Source organism: Bufo gargarizans, chromosome 9 (genome assembly GCF_014858855.1).
Source record: "Bufo gargarizans isolate SCDJY-AF-19 chromosome 9, ASM1485885v1, whole genome shotgun sequence".
NCBI classification, from domain to species: domain Eukaryota; kingdom Metazoa; phylum Chordata; class Amphibia; order Anura; family Bufonidae; genus Bufo; species Bufo gargarizans.
This window is the reverse complement of record NC_058088.1, coordinates 21,247,652-21,271,739: the sequence shown is the minus strand read 5'-3', so window position 1 is coordinate 21,271,739 and position 24,088 is coordinate 21,247,652. Positions and strand designations below refer to the sequence as shown.

Sequence of the window (24,088 nt, the reverse complement as noted above, 5' to 3'; positions counted from 1 at the left end):
CTTAACAGATGGCGATCAGAAGACCAGTGCAGGGAGTCATATGGGAGTGACAGGGACAAGGTGCGAGTGGGCATTCATCACCCATAGGGTCCCAATGTGTAGTAAAAAAAAATATAATAAAAAAAGGATGTTTAATAAATACTTTTTTAGCATGCTATTCCACACTACATTTTTGTGCTAAATATAACTCATTGTTAGCAGATATTTCCGGTGTTCCCCTGGTATATGTACTTCACCAGTGTGATGTGACATAGCCTCAGCCACTGCTCAAATTATTGACCCCATCTACAGTACAGTGCCAAAACACACTGATGCGTCTGTGCTGATGAATCAGCTCCATAGTTTAAACTTTTTTTTTCTTTGTGCAACAAAGGTACTTTTTGCTTTTGCACAGTTACTATAGATGTATAATTTCGTTCCAGATATTTAATATTTTGTCTTGTGCTGATTTTATATGTGGAAACACCATGCAGTTAGGAAAGTATCTTCCTAATAAATCTTGATGGGTTCATTTGTGTTTTTTGCAGTTGAAAACATATTGACTCAGTCAAACTACTTCCAGACTCTGGAGCCAACAGGGGAGTTCATGTTTCAGTTTGATGGCGATGAGATATTCCACGTTGACTTGCAGCGTAAAGAAACAAAATGGAGGCTGCCGCAGTTTGGAGAGGTGGCCAGTTTTGATACAGCTGGAGCTCTGCAGAATATCGGTATTTTGAAATATAATCTTGACATTTGTGAGAAAATGTCAAACTACACAAAAGCAAAAAGTGGTAAGACATGATCATTCTTGCACAACAGAATCCTCCATGTGGCTGTATATGTAGCACACATTTTTAAATCGGTTAACCAATTTGGACAGCCATTTTTTAGTGTTTCAATGAGTATAAAATGAAAAATTATTCTTCATTAAAACCCCCTTATTGTTTTGTTCAGGAAGCTCCTGTGAAAACCTGTCTCCGTAGTAACAGACTACATATAAACCTTGTGTAGTCTGATCGTGTTGTCATCTTGCCATCCATATGTCCCTTACTCCTGGCTAAACTATCAAATCTATGTAGGGGACAGATGGAACTTGGTGTGACTGCAGGGTCAGACTACACATTGTTCATTGGGGCTCTAGACACAAAACATAGATTGCATTTTTTTAAATTTTCTTACTGCAAACTTTGTTTTTATTTTCATTTTAGATGCACTAGAGTAGAGGTCCTCACCCTGCCGTACACATACCCCTAGTGGTACATGCCAGAGGGTGAGGGGGTACACAGGACTGCACTAGCAGTCAGCAGGGTTTTATTCATTTCACCTCAGGACGGTGATTCAGTTGAACACTGCAGTGGGAAACCAGAGCAGAATTCTCCCTGCCCTTCACTCTTGTTCAGTCTGATAGGCTACAGGTACGAGGGCTGTAGCCTATCGGAGGCTGGCACGAAGACGTCACCCCACCAGAGCCAGGCTGCATGCAGGAGCGGAAACGCATAATCCTGTATCATATTACTGACAGCGGCAGGTGAGTACCTGTGTTTGCTATTTTTCGTTTTACTGGGGAAGCACTATGGGGACTTTGTGGGCACTATAAAGGACATTTTTTTCTACTTGCACACACATAAGGGGGCATTTGTGCCACTGGGGCACTATATGTTGCATTGTTTCTACTGGCACACATAATAAGGGGATCTATAGGTGGGAATTATTACTTCTTAGGCATACTATGGGGACTTTAGTACTACTGGGGGCCACTATGTTCGTTGTCATTACTACTGCGGTATATTTACTACTGAGGCAAACTGTGGGGGCTTTAATACTACTTGGGGCACTGTGGTGGACTTTATTAATACTGGGGTACTATAGACATGCATTATTACTTATGGGGGATTATGCAAAATATTACTGCTATTGGCACTATGAGCAACATTATTACCTCTGGGGGGACAGTATTACTACTAGGGGCACTATTACTATTAAGGGCTCTCCAGGAGAGACTTACTACTATTGCTGGGACTTTTAGGAGCACTATTACTGTGGGGGAGGGGGGGGGCAGGATGGTGTGTTCAGAAGGTGGAAGGCCCCTGGAGATCCAGCGCTCTTCCATCTCTTCCTGCTGCCCTGTGCTAATGGAAGTGCTCATTAGTATTCGCCTATAACACTACCGATCTAATATTTCCACTATAAACTGAACACTACATATCAGAATTATTTAAAAAAGCTTTATAAGTTGTCAAGTAAAAATATAGTATACAAGATTACTGCAACAGTGCAGGCTGGACAATAGAGTACATTGTAGTACAAGAGCATGAAATACCGTACACACGTTACACACTGCACTACACCAACATTCTAATAAGCTACATGTCAAGGGTTGCCAGAACATACAATTGCTAAGTGGATTAATATGGTTTACTTGGCAAAGACAAAAAATATCAAAATATATATCCTAAGGATACCTAATTATACAAGATACAACGGCAAATTCAGACGATACATCCAAGATATATAAAGTGTAAATCAACTAGATACCAAGAAAGCGCAGGTAATACCCTTAGCTGCCATTATATGGGGGAGCGGCTGTTGTATACCAACATCCATAGGCTCTTCCAATGAGAGTAAAGTTCGGAATGCACATTATAGTAGATGTACATCAGCCAAACCTGCCAATTTCAGTGACACCGGCCGACCAACTAATGTGTATTTGGGTCCAGTGGCAGATATTAAAGGACATAAGATTGGATTACAACTGCCTAATCCTTTTGTTTTCAGAATATAAACCATTGCTTTAGGTATCTGGCAGCAGCCTCGTCCCCTCTTACTCTTTAGCTTGGTCGAGCAAAGCAAGCATGTGTATGAAGGAATTGGAATCGATAACTAGCATTTGGTTGGCAGCTATCTTCTGTATGGCTGGCCTAACGCAGGGTCCTAAACACTTGGACAGTGCCTCTACATCTAAAACTGAATATATACCCCTGATGATGCTATGTGTTCTTTGTTTAACCAGTGGGGCCTGGAACACCCAGTTTTCAGTTAGTGGGTGACAGCCGCATGTGATATGATCTACTCTCAGGAATTCCTTTTTCCTGGCAAAATATAACATAATTAATTGAATGAGAGTTACAAAAATGAACCAAGACCATACAAACCAAGCAAAAGACAACTGACAAGGGATGGGGGAGTGGGAAACAAGAGAAAAGGGAGGAGAATCAAATTCCCGAAGCTTTAGGCCCCTTTCACACGAGCGAGTTTTCCGCGCAGGTGCAATACGTGAAGTGAACACAAAGCACCCGCACTAAATCCTGACTCAGTCATTTCAAAAATAACCAAAGATAAGCAGCACTACAAATTCCAGCAATTGGAAAAAATATCTACCATTGATAGGAGAGGTGGTGCTCGCGAGTAGAGATCCTGGCTGGGAGTCCCGGCATGTATCAATAATACGTATAAATCTGCAGCACTCCTCCGTTTATGCAAAGTCCAGTCTTTTTATTTTAAATCAGCAGCATAGGGACAGCGACGTTTCGACCATCTCTGGTCTTTATCAAGCAGTGAAATCACAATACAAGATGTGCCTTATAAAGGGCGATTTTGTGGGTGTGTGTGACACCTCCCAGGAAGTGGGGAGGGGGGGGGGGGGTGTTACCAATAATAATCAAAATACCTCAACATATGTGTTAATCATACATAAAAATACATGTAGGTCTATAGAAGTATACATTAAATTCATAAAAAACATGGGTGAGCCACTTACTTTACCCTGGTGGTGCCCCGTGTGAGTTCCGATGCTGTGCAGGAAGGCGCGCGCTAATGTCCGGCGTACTCCCCAATCCACTGTGCATGCGCTAGGTTTAGAAAAAGATTTGCGCTGCAGCCAATGGAAAAAAGGCATCTAATGACGTATTCCTGTTGCTAGGTGCAGGGAAAGGATCACGCTACAGACAATAGAGGAAAAAGGGGAGTGTTAAGTGACGTATGTTGTTACTAGAGCATGGAAGCGACTCAATAATAGAATCACATCCTAAAGGAGAACCTAAATACTACTGGGAATAACTAATTACAAAGAAAAACAAAATTAATCAATTAACAGGGGGAGCCTGAATAGATGGACAGTTAGAGAGGAGCCGAACAATAGTTTATTATATAAGGGGGCTCAATATGACTGGAGTCGTCAATTGGGCGTCTCCTAGTCCTTACATGAGTCCCAAAAACAAACACAGTGATCCCTACAGGGGAGTGATCAATGTTTAGTTGACCTTCAACCCTACTCAAGGGGTCACTGCGGCCATTAGTCCCCAAAGTATATAGAAGGGGCAGCATACATTAACAGGGTTAAAAGGGGGGAGGCACCCCCATGTATCGGGTAAAGTCATAGTTCAAATGACTATCCCGCAGATCAGCAATCCCGTCCAACCTTTCCTAACTGGTTAACTCTGTTTTTGTGAGGTTAGACCTATACCTAAGTTGTGGGACCTGTGTTCTAAGTTTGCCAATATCTCTTTGAACTAAAGAGATATACGCTTCCACTACATTGTTATTGTTTCACCAAATTACTTTTGGTGAAAAGGTTAAGGCTTGTGAGTGACAGAGTTTCACTGGTTGCTACAGAGAATATTTTTGGTGGACCTTCCAATGGACAGGTGGCGAAGAAGGCTTTAAGTCTCAATCTTCTAACGAAAGCAAACAAATCTATTTCATACTTCAACCAGTCAATATGTGTGGTGGCGCAAAATGACAGTCGCTTATTCAGGAGGGAAAGTTCCAAATCAGAAAGAGTGTATGAAGAGATATTTGCCACCAATGAGTCTATCTTGCTTTGTAGTGGGGGAATCCTTCTGTGTGGTCGCTTGTCCCCTCTGACTTGGACCCAGGGGGTCAATGGGTCTGTGACATGAGCGTTATTTTTAATGCATCAGTTCTGCATTCAGGAAAATTTGCAGCATGTTCTATATTTTGTGTTTTTCATGCAGCCCTGGCCCCATAGAACTGAATGGGGCTTCAGTGAAAAACGCATTGCATCCGGATGCTGTCCGGGTGCAATGCGTTTTCCACTGATGGTTGCTAGGAGATGCTGTTTGTTAATCTTCAGTTTTTTTTCACGCACATGAAAAATGCATCAAAACGGATTTCACCCGTGTGGAAAAACTGAAACGACAAAACTGACTGAACTTGCTTGCAAAATGGTGTGAGTTTCACTGAAGGCATCCGGAACCAATCAGCAGTTTTGTGTGGATTTTGATGTGAACCTTGCTGTCAATTTGATGTCTGTTTCACACATTGCATTGCAAAGGGAGAAATGGATGGCAGAAACTGACAGTATAAATCAACATTTTGTGGATTTAAAATAAGTGCTGTATGCTGATTTTTTTTATGCATTGTGTGGATAAGATTTTTTGTAAATCTCAACCTCTTTGCTGCTACTGTAAACTGTTGTGGTTAGCACTGTGCCTTGCAGTGGCCCTAGGTTCAAGTCTGACCAGGGACAACATCTGCATGGAGTTTGTATGTTCTCCCCACGTTTGCTTGGGTTTCCTCCGGGTTCTCTGGTTTCCTCCCACACTCCACAGACAGACTGATAGGGACCTTAGATTGTGAGCCCCACTGGGGACAGTTGGATGCTAATGTCTGTAAAGCGCTATATAAGTGCATAAATAAATCCGCTGTGGAAAATCTGCAGCATTCTGCCACTTGTGGACATACCATCACAGTTCTTACCTTCACATTTTTAGGCCTCTTTCACACGGGCGTCAGTTTTTTTGCCCGGATAAGAGCCGGGTGCGTTGCGGGAAAATGCGCGATTTTTCCGCGCGAGTGCAAAACATTGTCATGCGTTGCACTCGCGTGAGAAAAATCGCGCATGTTTGGTACCCAAACCCGAACTTCTTCACAGAAGTTCGGGCTTGGGATTGATGTTCTGAAGATTGTATTATTTTCCCTTATAACATGGTTATAAGGGAAAATAATAGCATTCTGAATACAGAATGCATAGTAAAACAGCGCTAGAGGGGTTAAAAATAATAATAATAATTTAACTCCCCTTAGTCCACTTGATCGCGAAGCCGGCATCTCCTTGTGTCTCCTCTGCACTGAACAGGACCTGGGGTGAGCTGCTGCATTAAATAGAGGTTAAGGACCTTTAATGACGTCACTCCGGTCATCACATGGTACGTCACATGATCTTTTACCATGGTGATTCACCATGGTAAAAGACCATGTGATGACCGGAGTGACGTCATTAAAGGTCCTTAACCTCTATTTAATGCAGCAGCTCACTCCAGGTCCTGTTCAGTGCAGAGGAGACACAAGGAGATGCCGGCTTCGCGATCAAGTGGACTAAGGTGAGTTAAATTATTATTTATTTTTTTAACCCCTCTAGCGCTGTTTTACTATGCATTCTGTATTCAGAATGCTATTATTTTCCCTTATAACCATGTTATAAGGGAAAATAATAATGATCGGGTCTCCGTCCCGATCGTCTCCTAGCAACTGTGTGTGAAAATCGCACCGCATCCGTACTTGCTTGCGGATGCTATGCGATTTTCACGCTTCCCATTCACTTCTATGGGGCCTGCGTCGCGTGAAAATCGGACAATATAGAGCATGCTGCGATTTTCACTCAACGCACAAGTGATGCGTGAAAATCACCGCTCATGTGCACAGCCCCATAGAAATGAATGGGTCAGGATTCACCGCACGCATCGCACCCGCACGGAAAACTCGCCCGTGTGAAAGGGGCCTTACTCCAATATTTTAGTTATATTACAATATTTCCTACATTCACTTTTACTGTTGATATATGTAAAGTTTAATAAAAGTACAGTGACCATTTAATTTATCTAATAGACTTAAATCTTAAATTTGATATATATTTTTTTTCTTGGTAGTGGCTAGAGACGACATACATATATATACAGAGAAGCCGCTGGTTCTGGGTGAGCCTGTCACCTTGGTCTGCCTCGCCACCCAGTTCTTTCCCCCTGTCATTAAGATGAGCTGGCTGAAGAATAACGAGCCGGTGACAGTCGGTGTGACAGAGACTGTCTATTATCCTGCATCAGACGGGTCCTTCAGCAAATTCCTCTACTTAGCTACTGTTCCTCAAAAGGGCGATGTGTACACCTGTTCTGTGGAGCACGACGGACTCTCTGTCAACCCCACCAACAAGTTCTGGTGTAAGTGACAAACATTACTATATTTCCATCAGATCTGATACATTTACAAAAGGAAAGTCAGACAAACGCATTTGCTATATATTCTGTACAGTAATTATGCTGCATATATAACAGGCCAATGCCATATAAAATGAATCCCCACGTTGCTGCTCAGGATGGGGCGACATCTAGAATTTGTATTGCTCTACTTAAAAAAAATCCACTGAAATTACTTTCCATAGAAATGACAGGAGTCAAGTTAAAATATCTTGATTAAAACAGTTTTTCTTTTGTTGATATGAGGCCCCGTTCCCGAGTTATGACACTTAATCCTAATATGCATTTAGGCATTTGGTGCAACGAGGGCATTGCCGTTACACACCCAAGCTCCACTCCTTTCTTGGGCCAGCCGCTCTTTGGCTGCTGTGATTAACAGGGCCAGGCAGTGGGAAATCAGCCAGGGAGCAGCTGACCCCAGAAAGGAGTGGAGCCTGGGTGCAATGAGAACAGTAGTGATGCCCTTGTTACACCACATGACTAATTTACATATTAGGATAAATGATCATAACTCGGGAATGAAGCCTTGGATCAATGAAAGAAAGGCCCCTTTCAGACGAGTGAGTTACACGCATTGGACTTGCAACGTGAGTATCCGGCAGCTCCCGTCCCGACTTCCCAGCATTGCTGGGGTTGCTTAGTATTATATTGATTTATCATGCTATGTAACCCTTACAGTTTTGGAATGTATAGGATAATGGTGACAGCATTATGTCAGTGTTATCCAATACATTCTAGAACTACGAGGGTTACATAGCATCATAAATTAATAAAGTGCTCTGCGACCCCGGCAGTGCTGGGATGTCGGGACGGGAGCTGCCGCATACTCACACTGCGAGTCAGGAGTGTGGAACTCGCTCGTCTGCAAGGGGCCAAAAACAGTGTCTTAATCAGGTCAACCACAGCTAAGCATCTATGCAGTTGGATAGGGAGGTCTCTTGTGACAGATTCCCTTTTAATGGGGTTTTCCAGTTTGCATCAAAGTCCTTTTAAAATAATAATTTATGAAGGTAACTTTGTAATGTACTTCTTTTACCTTTTTATTGCTCCTATCTCTCGTTTTGGGCTGACCATGGCCATACATCTCATTCTCCTTCCCTATGATGTTATGTCCATGGGGGATAAATGATAGAGGAGTGTCTATATAACTAGCTGGGTGGGAGGAGGTATAAATTTGCTGGGCGTTGGACCTGAGGCAGAGAAAAGAGAAGTGCATCATGGGTTTGGATGGATACAGGAACAGGAAGTGCTACATACAGGAAGGAAACAAACCAAAAGGATTCCTTTGATATGGTGAAAACTGTTCTGGAGAGTCCAAATTGAGAATAAAAATGCATGGGGAAGATGTAAATGAGGTGAACAACCATATGAGTATACCGCAGTAAACCTGGAAAACCCCTTAGAACTTTTCATGTGGCCCTCACAATTAAATACATTACAAACTACAACACACACATGAGAACATCTCCAAACCTAATCCAGCAAAGAAGCATGCCCACGGAGAAGATGACAGTCCTACATGGTGGAAGTAGGTATATGTATATATCACAATAGGTAATATATAAAGTTGCTCAATTATCTTGTGAGGCAGTGTCAGTTGTGACAAAGATTGTGATGGCAATTTGCTCCCCATGTGAGTGCATCAAAAAGTATAGAAAAAACAATAGATGGTGCAGGATGTGTGCTTTTTATTGTATTACGTGATTTCTTATGTTGATTGTCTTATGCTTTCATTTATCCTAGATCCTGAAGTTCCCAGCCATATTTCGCATTCATCTAAGAACATTATATGCGGCCTAGGGCTCGCTTTTGGGATATTTGGAATTGTTGTTGGCATTGTGCTGATATTTAAAGGGAGGAAGAACATGAATAAGGCAAGAGGGCACTAACTGTGCAGGTAAAAGCTAATGTTATTGGAGTAACCATTGTTATTCCTTGAAGGTGGATTCATTATTTCCTTGAAGGTCTTGGCTACGTCAGCACCGATGTCCAATGTTTCGTACGCGTTATTCTTGTTTATTAGCTGCTCCTCTTACCTGCTGGCCGGCGCTGCAGTACCAAAATGGCCACTGATGGAGGGTCCCATGACCAGTCCCGTCCATCAGCTGACTCAATTGATTTATACTGCGTACAGACTGCAGATGCGCTAGTTCCCCTGTCCGCCAGCAGTGTAAGTCATTTGAGGCCACTGATGGACGGAGCTGGTCACATGACACCTCTATCAGCGGCCAATTTTGGGACCGCAGTACTGTCTTGGAGGTTAGTAAACAAGAATTAAGCGCATTAAACCATTGGACATTGGCTCCAATGGTTAAATAACAGTGGATTACAAACCGCCTCGTTCCTGGCAGCTAGTTATATATTGTGGCCAACTCCTTTTAAAAATTGGGGTGATCAGCGTATTAACCTTTAGCCTTGCTCCCTGCATCACCAGCAAACAGCTGATTTTGGCCTGGGAACTACGGCCAACCAGTCACTTCCCATGCAATATAGTATTACACATTAGGCATTCAGATGAATGGTCGTCCATGTAATAAAAAGATGGTTGGAGTCTACCAGAATGGAGCTGGTTGTACAGAGCAGCTTTCCATTCTGGTTCCTATAACGGACCTGCTCTATGATGTCTGTATGCCCCAACAGAGCAGAGGTTGTATTCATGATCAGTGGCGGATTACAATAGGGACGTTCGGGTCGGTAGCCCCGGGCCCAGCACCGCTGGGGGGCCCAACGCTGACCCGAACGCCCACATACTGCGGCGGGGCACGGGAGCGCATAGCTCCCTGTCCCGTCGCCGATCACCGGTATTCAGCGCATAGGCCTCAGGCCTTGTAGGCCTGAGGCCTATGCGGTAGTGAAATCCCGGTGCAGGCGTGCGTGATGACGTCATCACGCGTCTGTGTCGGGACGCAGCACTGTGACGTGCCTGACTCATCCCGCCCGCCTTCCTTCCTCTGCGAGCAAGCGCCTGGCCCTGGACATAGGTGAGTATTTATTTTTTCATTTTTTGTTCATTTTTTATTTTTTTATTTCATTTGCCTACTTGGGGGGGGGGACACAGGAGGACCTATTAGGGAAGTCGATTACATAAGGGGGAATGTGGGGGCTGTATGGGGCCAAATTATTATGGGAGGGAATACTATGTGGGGGCAAATTACTAGATGGGGCAGTGTGGGGGCAAATTATTATGAGGGAATACTATGTGGGGGCAAATTACTATGTGGGGGCAAATTATTATGAGAGGGACTACTATGTGGGGGCAAATTACTAGATGGGGCAGTGTGGGGGAAACTATTGTGTGGGGGCAAATTGCTGTGTGGGGGCAAATTATTATGGGAGGGACTACTATGTGGGGGCAAATTTCTATCTGGGGGCAGTGTGGGGGAACTATTGTGTGGGGGTAATTGCTATGTGGGGACTATGTGGGGGCAAATTACTATGTGGGGGAAACTATTGTGTGGGGGCAGTGTGGGGGAAATTGCCATGTGGGGACAGTGTGGGGTAATTTCTATGTGGGGACAGTGTGGGGTAATTTCTATGTGGGGACAGTGTGGGGTAATTTCTATGTGGGGACAGTGTGGGGTAATTTCTATGTGGGGACAGTGTGGGGTAATTTCTATGTGGGGACAGTGTGGGGTAATTTCTATGTGGGGACAGTGTGGGGTAATTTCTATGTGGGGACAGTGTGGGGTAATTACTATGTGGGGGCAAATTACTATGTGGGGGCAGTGTGGGGAAAACTATTGTGTGGGGGCAAATTATTATGAGAGGGAATACTATGTGGGGACAAATTACTATGAGAGGGACTACTATGTGGGGGCAAATTACTAGATGGGGCAGTGTGGGGGCAAATTACTATGTGGGGGAAACTATTGTGTGGGGGAAATTGCAATGTGGGGACAGTGTGGGGTAATTTCTGTGTGGGGTAATTTCTATGTGGGGACAGTGTGGGGTAATTGCTATGTGGGAAAATTGCTATGTGGGGGCAAAATACTTTGTGGGGGCAGTGTGGTGGAAATTACTATGTGGGGGCAGTGTGGTGGAAATTACTATGTGGGGGCAGTGTGGAGGAAATTACTATGTGGGGGCAGTGTGGAGGAAATTACTATGTGGGGGCAGTGTGGAGGAAATTACTATGTGGGGGCAGTATGGGGCAAATTACTATGTGGGGGCAGTGTGGGGCAAATTACTATGTGGGGGCAGTGTGGGGCAAATTACTGTGTGGGGGCAAACTACTATATGGGGGCAGTGTGGGGCAAATTACTGTGTGGGGGCAAACTACTATATGGGGGCAGTTTGGGGGAAATTACTGTGTGGGGGCAAATTACTATGGGGGGGATTACTATGTGGGGGCAGTGTGGTGGAAATTACTATATGGGGGTGTTGCTATTGGGGAGGCACTATAGGGGCAATTCAATTATTTCTGGGGACACTATACAGGGATTATTGCCCGGAGCACAATAGAGGGTGGTATTATTACTGGGGGTCTCTAGGGGACATGTTAGCTGCTGTGGACACTATAGGAACATTTGGGGTAATTTATCAAACTGGTGTAATGCAGAACTGGCTTAGTTGCCCATAGCAGCCAATCAGATTCCACCTTTCATATTTGACAGCTCTTTTGGAAATCCAGTTCTACTTTACACCAGTTTGATAAATTACCCCAATTATATCTATCAGGGTCACTATTTTTTCAGCAGTATAGTTCCTGGGGCATTGGGGAGCACAACGGGCACAGTATTGGGGACACCAGGATGAGGAGGTTGATGGAAAAATTGAGAAATCTAACGTGTCTGTGTTACAAACTGTAGAGACGAGATGCAGCTAAAAGAATTTGCCATGGTGGTCTGGGTCAAATGGAGGAGAAGAGGAAATAGAAGGTCTACATGACAGGAGATGTCACTGGATGTAACAGGTATGTGGTGCTGTATTCTCCTCCATGTCTTTTTTATTACAATTATATGTATTTTAAATTTGACGACCAAATTTTTCAGTTTAGGACCCAATTTGGGGTATTTTTTTTTTGTCTGAAGATGTCATATGGCCTAAGAAGAGACTGTGGCGCTCATAAAGCACCGCAGCCTCTTCATACAAAAAACTAAAAAACTAAACTAAAATGGAGGGGGGGGGGGCCCAAGTTGGGTAGACAGCCCCGGGCCTATCATGCACTTAATCCGCCCCTGTTCATGATACAAATAGTATCTCCAATTTTAATGTACAACTTTTCATAAATCAATAGTAAAAGCAAAGACAAGAAACTCTGTAATATGTCCAATTTAATTAAAAAAAATGCCTCTTTCCCCACTTATCAGGCTGCTATCCTCCTCTGCCCTTAGCTGTCCATTCAGTGTGAAATCAGTTCAATAGAATCTATATGCAGATAGTTACATCCTGTCCATAGCAGTGTGTGGAGAGAGGAGGAGCTGCTAGTGAGTGACAGAAGCAAATACACACAGAGTTGGGACCGGCTACAGCAGCCTATGGGTGTGCAGTATCTACAGGCCCGACTGTAACATCTGTGAGCAAATGTGCCGCAGGATACCATACTGACTCTGTGTGGCTCCATGCCCAGCAGTATCTCATCTTGTATCCAGGCTAGAGATGGTCCAACAGTGTCCTAGAGCCTCACTGCAAGTGTACAGTTTTCCCCGATAATCGTATTCTTTCGCTCTAATATTGTAATCAATTACATATCTCATCATTACGTTCACACACAACGGTTCATTCCATTACAACAACTCCTTCTTGGTGTGAGATATTTTTTGTCAATGAGTGTATTATGAAGTTTCTTATCTTTGATTGTACTATTGATTTATGAAAAGCTGTTTTTATTATATATATAACAAATATTTAATAAAATATTCCAGCTATAAACAAAAAAGGCTACTTTCACACTTGCGGTAGCAGGGTCCAGCAGGCTATTCCAGCAGAGGAACAGCTTGCCGGATCCGTGATAACGCTAGCCCACCGTGCCGCCGGAAGTCCGCTCCGCAGCATGGCAAACAAGCCAAGAGGCGGCCGGACAAGAACTATGCTGCGTTTTTTGTGTGGCTGTCTCGGCTTGTTTGCCGTGCTGTGGCCGGACCTCCGGCCCACCCCCATTATAGTGAATGGGGCCGCAGCAGACTTCAGGCGGCACGCTGGGCTAGCATTAGCTGTTCCCCCGCCAGAACAGCCTGCCGGGCCCTGCTGCCGCAAGTGTGAAAGTAGCCTAACCCCATAATGAAAGAGGAGGAGGAAAGAGAAAGGAGAGAAAAAACGAATTTAATTTACTTATTCTCCTTGAGTTGTTGTATAATCAGGTACATATTTAGTCCAGATGTGGCCAAAACGTGGATTTTGCTGCAGAATTTAACCTTTTGCAGTTAATTTGTGAAACCTAAATTCAGAAAAAAACTAACTTATAGAGCATCGTGTGGATTAGAAAATCAGCAGCATGCTCTAGAATTTGCACTTTTTTTCTGCTGCTTGCGAAAGTGGATTTGTAAAACTGCATTCACCTACATTGTGCTTTACTTTTTTGCTTATTAGACTTGTAAAGACTTGTGAACCCAACCTTAAAATCTTTCATTCACAGTCTTCAATGTTATATATTGAGCACAGCTTGTTCACATCTGCGTTGGATGCTCTGTGGTATAAATTGACACTAGGAAGGCAGAAAAACAAACACTCTGTTGGGTTCTCTTGCCACTCCTTACACGTTGGCAGTCCACAATAAAGCTCCATTCACCTGTTAAGGCTTCTTTCACACTTGCGGCAGGGTGATCCAGCAAGCAGTTCCGTCACTGGAACTGCCTGCCGGATCAGGCAATCTGCATGCAAACGGACAGCATTTGTAGACAGATCCCGATGCGGAGCCGTCTCCCAAATGCATTGCAAGAACGGGATCCGTTTCAAATTTTTTTTCTCAAATTTTTACTGGTCTGTGCATGCGCAGACCGGAAGGACGGATCTGGCATTCCTGTATATTTAATGCCAGATCCGGCACTAATACATTTCAATGTAAATTAATGCCGTATCCGACATTCCGGCAACTGATCCGGATTTTTGGACGGAGAGAATACTGCAGCATGCTGCGATATTTTCTCCGTCCAAAACACCATTCAGTGACTGAACTGCAGACATCCTGATGCATCCTGAACGGATTTCTCTCCCTTCAGAATGCATGGCGATAAAACTGATCAGTTCTTTTCCGGTATTGAGCCCTTATGACGGAACTCAGTGCCGGAAAAGAAAAACGCAAGTGTGAAAGTAGCCTAAGAAAGATCAATTTCATTTATTGGCTCATGCACACAAACTATTTTTTTTTAGCATCCGATCTTTTTTTTTTGTGGATCGGATGCGGACCTATTCATTTCAACGGGGCTGAAAAAAATGCGGACAGCACACCGTGTGCTGTCCGCACCCATATGTCAATTCTGCACCACCTGCAAAAAAAAAATAGAACATGTCCCATTCGGACAAGGATAGGACTGTTCTATTATGGGCCGGACATTCTGTTTCACAAAATGCGGAACACACACGGCCGGTAGCCATGTTTTGCGGATCCGCGATTTGCGGACTGCAAAAACTGCTACGGTCGTGTTCAGGAGCCCTGAAGAAGAGGCCCTCATGTGACCACTTTTGAACAGTAATGCCTCTTTCACACGGGCGTGACGGTTTCGGTCCAGATGCGTTCAGTGAAACTTGCACAATTTTGCAAGCAAGTTCAGTCAGTTTTGTCTGTGATTGCGTTCAGTTGTTCAGTTTTTTTCCGCGTGGTGCAATGCGTTTTGATGCGTATTTCATGCGAGTGATAAAAAACTGAAGGTTTACAAACAACATTTCTTAGCAACCATCAGTGAAAAACATCACATCCGCATTTGCTTCTGGATACGATGCGTTTTTCACTGAATCCCTATTCGCTTCTATGGGGCCAGGGCTTGGTAAAAAATGCAGAATATAGAACATGCTGTGTTTTTTACGCAACGCAGAACTGATGAATAAAAAAACGCTCATGTACACAGACCCACTGAAATAAATGGGTCAGGATTCCGTGCGGGTGCAATGCGTTCACGTCACGCATTGCACCCAGGCGGAAAACTCGCTCGTGTGAAAGGGGTCTAAAGGCCAGCTTCCATATGTCACTCATTTAATATATGCCCCCCCCCCCCAATTGAAGCCAACAGTGCACAGCGCTTTTTTTTTTTTTTTACCAACCCAAATACTCATTCTTGTTTTACAAGAGAATTAGGCCTCTTGCACTCGACCGTATGGATTTTTCTGTATTTTGCGATCAGCAAAAAAAAAAGGATCCGCAAAAAATACGGATGACGTCCGTGTGCATTCCATTTTTTGCGGAACGGAACAGCTGGCCCCTGATAGAACAGTACTATCCTTGTTCTTTATGCGGACAATAATAGGACATGTTCTATCTTTGAACGGAAATACGGAAACAGAAGGCATACGGAGTACCATCCGTTTTTTTTTGCGGATCGATTGAAATGAATGGTTCCGTACACGGAATGCAAAAAAACGGAACGTAAACCGAAAGAAAAAATGTTTGTGTGCAAGAGGACTTAGTAGAAGCTTCACCTGCTCGGGTTTCCTCCGCTCGTTTGTTAATGTAGCAAAACTTGCAAAAAGGGACAGCACTGTCCAACTGCCCACCATCCATTGGAAAAAACATGAGATGGGCCACCACATTTTCCAGCAGTTATTTGGATACAGTAGTAGGTCCTAAACATAGCACCGTTACCTAAAGAAATGTAGATGTATTGAATAACCTCAAATCCTGTTTCTGGATACACTGTTGCAACATGTAGCACTTCAATCTATGGGGGGGGGGGGTATCAAAGTTGTTTACCGGTGTAAACCGGTAAATGGCAAAGCCTGTTTACTGGTGTAAAATGTTTACGGCACCCCTGGCACTGTTGAAATGTGATCGCGGTTAGGTATGTTAATGAGTTTCACTCCAGATTCCTCACTGCGACTTTTGTAAAAAAAAAAAAAAATGACAAGAGTCCCAAAGTTACTCCAGCAGGAGGTGGTGTAAACTGTGTGGATTAGCATTTCTATAAATTTGCACATCTTAAACCTCAGTGTGACATTTGTTTCGTTTGGCGCAAAGATCACCAAGGCAAACTGAGGCAGAAATATTACCCTCATGATAAATATCCCCTTCTACTTGTAGCTTCGCAGTAGTTAACCACTGACTTGTTCTGTTCCAGGCACTATTGACGGTATTGGATGCTTCTGATGCTTCTGTCCTGATATCTACTTTCTCACAGTGCTAAAATAAAAATCCAGCTGGATAAAGTGAGCTTCACCATATGACCAGACCAGATTACTGGAAAAGAACATACATGATAAAGAGAACCTGTTTGCTGCGTTGCTGAAATATTAACCCATTTGTAATTGTGCTTTTACGCTGTATCACCTTGTGCCTTAATTCTCTCTTAAGTTGTAAATCTTAAAATGATGCAGATAATGTACATTTGTCTTTATAATTTCCCTCAAATGTAGCCTTTACATAATTGTATTTGTCCTCTTTAAGCAAGTTGTGGAGCAGTGTCTCTCGTTTATGAAGGTTTGCCTCATCCATGCTCCTTGATTTGTCTATTGCTGCAGTACAAATCATCAATTTGTGAGCAATTTCCTGGTAATAACAACCAATTCGTGGAGTCCAGCTACTGGGTTACGTGATTATTTTTTATTTTTTGTGCTGTATTGCATAAAACTTGTTGTAGTTTTACCCATTGAGATCAGATAGGGAAAGTCAATGCACCTAGAACAAGCTTGATACCACCCACAGACAGACATACAAAACTGTGAAATTAATGAATAGCAATTCGCTAATATTTTACATTCTGCTGCTGCCATAAAAAAAAATACAGCATTAAAGATTCCAATAAAACACTCTGTAAACCAGTCTAAGGCTCTACCTTGTGTTCTGAGGTTCCGTATTTCTGATGGAAAAAATAGCGCAGTCTACAGCATTTTTATTTATTTTTTTGCTCAAAAATATTAGAACCATGCCGGACGGCATTACAGTCAACCGGACCCATTCTGGTTTGCTGGTACCATTTTAAAAGGAATCGGACCCAAAACCAGACCTGAGAAGACAAACTAATTAAATTAAGTACCCTAAAATTCTGACCCAGGGCAGACCTCATAAAGAGTAAATACATCGAGATGCGGTAGAGGTAGCTCCTGGAGCTCAACGGGAAACTTGTTTTTTTGTGTCTTTGAGACTGGACAATAGAATAAGAAGATGTGGGAGCGTAGTGAAGGAATCTAGTGTGAACTTTACTACCTACTTCGTGTTGTGGAGAAGAGCAGCCTTCCGGGACCCATTTTAGATTGTGGTTTGGTACTGGAGCGGTGAAAGAGAAACTTTTTTCAGTCTAGTTTTTGGTTGGGACTCGTTATTGACTTGGTACCCCTGATTCTGTTATACAGTGTGCTTGGTAGTGTGTGTATATATTTTGCTTACAATAAATACATTTAGACCCCAGACCCCTTAATAACAGACTGGATACACTTACCCAGCAGCTTCTCCTCTACCTCCTTGTGGCTCTCTCCTGTAGCTTCAGGGCCTTTAGAAGGTCCTGCAGAAAGGTTTACAAAGCAGTTGTGATGTTTTTTGCAGTGATTTGTGGCATAAAATATAATAATAAAACCACAATGTGCTTTAAGTCTTGCGGCCAGGGATCATTGCACAAAGCAGTTTTGTCACAATTTTTGTTGAGTTTGATGGTAAAATCCACTATAAAACCTCAATTTGCGGCGTCCACCCAAAGCTGTCCATATTATAAGCCGCCATTGGGATCTAGCAAAGTGTCAGGGCTCTCTCATAAACAGAAATCATGAGGTTCCACTTGGAACCGAACCCGAGTTTGGGAAATGTTTTTTTACAGTATAAATGCGTTTCTGAGCGCTCGCTCTGTACTGTATTGAAACAAAGTTTTATGCGAACTGACTTCGGATGTTTCATCTGAAGTCGATTCGCTTGTCCCTAGCCAGGACCATGGGAAGCCACATAAGCACGCATGCACAGCAGATCCTGTCCTGCCACCTTGTATCTGCGCTGCAGTGGTGACCGTAACCCCTGGAAACAAGCAGTGTGCTCCGTAATGTGATGGAAAAATTTATAAAGCCAGTGAAGGAGGCAATATGGATAATAACAATACATTAGTAAGTGCCTTGTGTTAACTTACTCTACATGAAAATGCAATTTGCTAAAGTGAGAGAACCCCTTTAAAGTCTCTTTCCTGTAATTTAATGAACTGAAAATGTGTCCATTTTGTTTTGCCTTCTAATAAATAAAATACAGCACAATAAAATACAATCTCTCGAGCCTGACTTCTTCCTGTCGTGCTTAGTTTTTCATGTTGTACAAATGTCTTTACAGGGCTAATAAATCCTCTTCTCTAAGTGCCGCCTAATTTGTGTGTTTACTTTTTTTATTTAGAAATTTAGACGTGACGACAATCACTACATACAATGGCCCAGATTTGCTAATGTGTCTGCACTGAAAATCTGTTAAAAAGTGGCGTAATTTGGCACATCTAAGGTTGCTGCACTTATTTTCAGACCTGTTCAAAAAGGGAGTGGGACGTTGGAAAAGGGCGTGGAGCATTATTGAAAAGGTGGTGGGGCCCAAATTGTGCCAATAATGTCTCAAAATAAGCCAACCAATAGTTCGTATTGAGTCGGAGAAAAATGTCTCTCCCCGCACCAGATTTATTATCCAGCCTGAGCACCTATGATAAATCGTGTGCCGGTCTAAGGTAATGGCATCTTTACGATTAGTAAATCTGGGACAATTAGCGATGAGTGGTCTTGACTCTTGACGATCCTGTGATCAATTTGCTGGTTCTTACTTGATCAGGCACAGCCTTTATTATGACAGTTGTCTCCAATTACTGGGGCTGGTTGGGAAAATGTGAAAAAAATAAATAAAAAAAAAATCAAATCCCCCAAATGTCTGACCTGAAGTACGGTGCTTTCTTTAACGTCTTGGCAACCTCATGTACGGTGAAAGTCAGCACTCTAACCCTGGGTTCACACCTGAGCGTTCCTCAAACGCGCGTTTTACGCGCGTTTTTGTCGCGCGTTTTTATGCGCGTTTTTTGTAATAGTAAACGCGCGTTTGACGCGCGTTTGTGTCATTGACTGCAGTGTCCTATGGCCACAAACGCGCGTCAAAACGCCCCAAAGAAGCTCAAGTACTTGTTTGAGCGTCGGGCGTTTTACAGCGCGTTCGTACGCGCTGTAAAACGCCCAGGTGTGAACCCTTCCCATAGGGAAGCATTGGTTTTCATGTCTTAAGCGTTTTACAGCGCGTTTGAACGCGCTGTAAAACGCTCAGGTGTGAACCCAGGGTAAAGCAGAAACCCAGCGGCTATGGCGCCCGCTTGCACATGCAGCGGGTGCCATAACCACTGGGTTTCTGCTGTTTCAAACAGCAGAGGCCCAGAGCGAATATATGCAATCAGCCATAAGGCCAGTCACATACATTTAACCCCTCAGATGCCAATGTGACCACGACATCTGAGTGGTGCAGACGCGGAAGCCTCGCACTTCCATGCCTGTAATGGCGTTCCTAGGTTAAGTCCGGGGAAGCTGTAATATCCCAGTGATGGATCGGAGAGTCAAGCAGGCTCCGATACCCATCACTGATATATACCAACACAGGCCATCAGGTAGCAGCACCGTATTGGTATATAGTCATTACAGAACACAATTGGCAACCTAATGAGTAAAAAATAAAAATTAAAAATTAAAACAAGTTCAATTCAACTCCCTTATATAATATATATTATAGGCATCGCTGCATCTGAAAATGTGCATACTTTTAAAATATAACAATATTTATCCCGTACGGTGAATGGCATAATGGGAAAAAAAAAATGTATAGCTAATTTGCCATTTTTTTGTCACTTAACCTCCGCAAAAAATTTAAAAGTGATAGTCACACACAGACCTAATGGTATCACTGAAAAGTACAGATCGGCCCCCAAAAATTTAGCCCTCATGCAGCTCGTACACATATATCCAAAAAAAGGTATAGGTGTCAGAATGTGGTGATGAAAAGAAAAAAAAAAATTTTTTTTAAAGATTTTTTTTAATTTTTTTTCAGTATTAAGATGCAAGAAAAACGATACAAGTGTGGTATCGTAATCGTACTGACCTGGAGAATGAAGGTAACAGGTCACTTTTACTGCATAGGGAACGCCATTAAAAACCCCCCATAAAACTGGCAGAATTGCGTTTTGGTTTCTTTCCTTCCCACTTGCAATCCATTTAGAATGATTTTCCAGCTCCCCCTACATCATATGCAATAATAAATAGTTCCATAAGAAAGCGCAACTTATCCTGCAAAAAACAAGCCCTCATAAGGCTATGTGAATGATTGATAACATAAAGTTATAACACTGGGAAGGCGGGGAGTAAAAAGCAAAAACGGAAAATCGCAAAGTCCTCTAAGGCCCCTTTCACACGGGCGAGTTTTCCGTGCGGGTGCGATCCGTGCGGCGAACGTATGGCACCCGCACTAAATCCTGACCCATTCATTTCTATGGGGCTGTGCACATGAGCGTTGTTTTTAACGCATCACTTGTGCGTTCAGTTGAAATCGCAGCATGCTCTATATTTTCCGATTTTGACGTGACGCAGGCCCCATAGAAGTGAATGGGGTGTGTGAAAATCGGATGGCATCCGCAAGCAAGTACGGATGCCGTGCGATTTGCACGCATGGTTGCTAGGAGACCATCGGGATGGAGACCCGATCATTATTATTTTCCCTTATAACATGGTTATAAGGGAAAATAATAGCATTCTGAATACAGAATGCATAGTAAACCAGCGCTAGAGGGGTTAAAAAAATAAAAAAATAATTTAACTCCCCTTAGTCCACTTGCTCGCGAAGCTGGCATCTCCTTGTGTCTCCGCTGCTGATGAACAGGACCTGGGGTGAGCTGCTGCATTAAATAGAGGTTAAGGACCTTTGATGACGTCACTCCGGTCATCACATGATCTTTTACCATTGCGTGAGTTGAACGCATTGCACCCGCACTGAATCCTGACCCATTCATTTCTATGGGGCTGTTCACATGAGCGGTGATTTTCACGCATCACTTATGCGTTGCGTGAAAATCGCAGCATGTTATATATTCAGCGTTTTTCGCGTAACGCAGGCCCCATAGAAATGAATGGGGTTGCGTGAAAATCGCAAGCATCCGCAAGCAAGTGCGGATGCGGTGCGATTTCCACGCATGGGTTCTAGGTGACAGTCTATTCACTGTATTATTTTCCCTTATAACATGGTTATAAGGGAAAATAATAGCATTCTGAATACAGAATGCTTAGTATAATAGTGCTGGGAGGGTTAAAAAAAATAAAAAAAAGTTAACTCACCTTATCCCCATGATCGCCTAGTTCCCGGTCGGTCTGTTCTTTAGCTGTGGCTAAAGGACCTGTGGTGATGTCAGATCACATGCTCCATCACCATGGTGATGGACCATGTGATTGGAGCATGTGATCTGACATCACCAAAGGTCATTCAGCCCACAGCTAAAGAACAGAGCGGGATCTACACGATCATGGGGATAAGGTGAGTTAACTTTTTTTTTTTTTTTAACCCTTCCAGCGCTATTATACTAAGCATTCTGTATTCAGAATGCTATTATTTTCCCTTATAACCATGTTATAAGGGAAAATAATACAATCTTCAGAACATCAATCCCAAGCCCGAACTTCTGTGAAGAAGTTCGGGTTTGGGTACCAAACATGCGTGATTTTTCTCACGCGAGTGCAAAACGCATTACAATGTTTTGCACTCGCGCAGAAAAATCGCGGGTGTTTCCGCAACGCACCCGCACATTTTTCCGCAACGCCCGTGTGAAACCAGCCTATCATATTCTCGCCTTCTGTTGTGTACAGATGTAATAAATGCTAACTTGACACTTAAAGGGCATTCCAGAGATTTTGATGACCTAGCCTCAGGATAACAGATAGGTGGGAATCTGACTCCCAGCATGTGACTGGGAGCTGAACGGCGGCAGTACGCCGGCACAGCCAGTACTCGGAGGATGGAGCCGTGCAGATCTGGTACCGACTTTGGCTGAGCTACTCAGGAACAGCTGATTGGCAGGGGTTCAGGGTGTGAGACTATCCTGAGAATATGCCATCAATATTAAAATCCAGGAATATCCCCTGTAATGTTACCGCACATAGGTTAATGCACTGGTATATAGAGATAGTCACTACTTTACAGTGTAACATACAGATAAGTAATAGGAAGCAGTGTATGGGATTAAAAACTGTAAAAAACTAACAAAAAAAATCCCAAATCATCCATTTGTACCTACAGGGCACCTGAAGAAAGTATAACGTATCCACAATAACCAAGACCTCACTCAGCTACAACATTGAAACCATAAAAATTATTGGGATCATTTATCAAACTGGTGTAAAGTAGAACTGGCTTAGTTGCTCATAGCAACCAATCAGATTCCACCTTTCATTTATCAGAGCTCCTTTGGAAAATGAAAGGTGGAATCTGATTGGTTTCTATAGACAACTAAGCTTTTGAAGGGTCAAGAAGTGAGAACCAAAAAAATCTGGCAAAAGGTAAAAGTGGCTAGGACACCAAGCAGAGTTAGTGAAAATGTAGTTTCAGACATATAACAATGTATACACTGTGCAAGGGAAAGCAGAGTAAATGCAAATTAAGTTAGACCCTGTTCATATCTCATGGTATACTGTGGGAGTATCTCCCATATGCATACCTCAAACAGAAGGCTCCTGCTTATGCCTCCGTATAGCCATACAGTTGCCTATGTCGTCTAATTTAAAACATAAAATATATATATATTCTGTGTGGTCCACAGTATAAGAAAAAGAGCAGTCTGCTGTGCTTTTCTAGGCAGTTAAAAACAGGTATGCCAATGCATGACGCCCTGACAGATGCCAAAAGGACACTCCTGGCATCTGCTGAATGAATGGGGACCTGCAGCTATGTTCTGTATATGGGTCAGGAGCTCGCCCAGTGCATATGCCGAATGTGTTCACATATTGAAATATGGACAGAGCCTCCGTTATTTTAGATAATTGTGCACTAGATCTAAGACAAGGGTTACACGGTGACTTGTCGTTGCGAAACATTAAAGAGCACCTTTTACCTCTCCTGACATGCCTGTTTTAATAGCTTCATGCATTCCCCATGTAATAACAATTCTGGAGTCTCTATTCTTAGGCTGAGTTCACACGAGCGTGACAGATTTGGTCCGGATGCGTTCAGGGTGCGTTCAGTTAAACTCGCACCATTTTGCAAGCAAGTTCAGTCAGTTTTGGCTGCAATTGCGTTTAGTTGGTCAGTTTTTTCCGCGCAGGTGCAATGCGTTTTGACGCTTTTTTCACGCGCGTGATAAAAAACTGAAGGTTTACAAACAACATCTCTTAGCAACCATCAGTGAAAAACACATTGCATCCGCACTTGCTTGCAGATGCAATGCGTTATTAACGCAGCCCCATTCACTTCTATGGGGCCAGGGCTGCGTGAAAAACGCAGAATATAGAACATGCTGCGATTTTAAAGCATTGCAGAAGTGATGCATGAAAAAAAATGCTCATGTGCACAGCCCCATTGAAATGAATGGGTCAGGATTCAGTGCAGGTGCAATGCGTTCACCTACTGCATTGCACCCGCGCGGAAATCTCGCCCGTGTGAACTCAGCCTTATGGCTCTATGTTGTGCCGTTCCTTTATTATTTCTACTAGAAGTTATGAATGAACTGCTAGCAGTCTGCAGTAAGGGTACAGAGGGGTGGTAACAAGTTGGGGGGTGTACCTGCACAGCACTGAAAATGGCAGCACTGATTGGATAGAGTGAGTCTGTACAGGTACACCCCCCC

General features: G+C 43.2%; 1 protein-coding gene across 1 annotated transcript in view; it reads left to right on the top strand.

Moving 5' to 3' along the window:
• LOC122946019 (HLA class II histocompatibility antigen, DR alpha chain-like) overlaps positions 1 to 18,608 on the top strand; it is a 39,969-nt gene extending 21,361 nt beyond the window's left edge. Inside the window, exons 2-5 of the mRNA XM_044305303.1 lie at positions 528 to 773; positions 6,870 to 7,157; positions 8,937 to 9,090; positions 16,400 to 18,608. Coding sequence (XP_044161238.1) covers positions 528 to 773; positions 6,870 to 7,157; positions 8,937 to 9,082 — 680 coding nt within the window. The 3' untranslated portion in view covers positions 9,083 to 9,090; positions 16,400 to 18,608. The remainder of the gene's footprint in view (positions 1 to 527; positions 774 to 6,869; positions 7,158 to 8,936; positions 9,091 to 16,399) is intronic.
• The last annotated feature ends 5,480 nt before the right edge of the window (positions 18,609 to 24,088 follow it).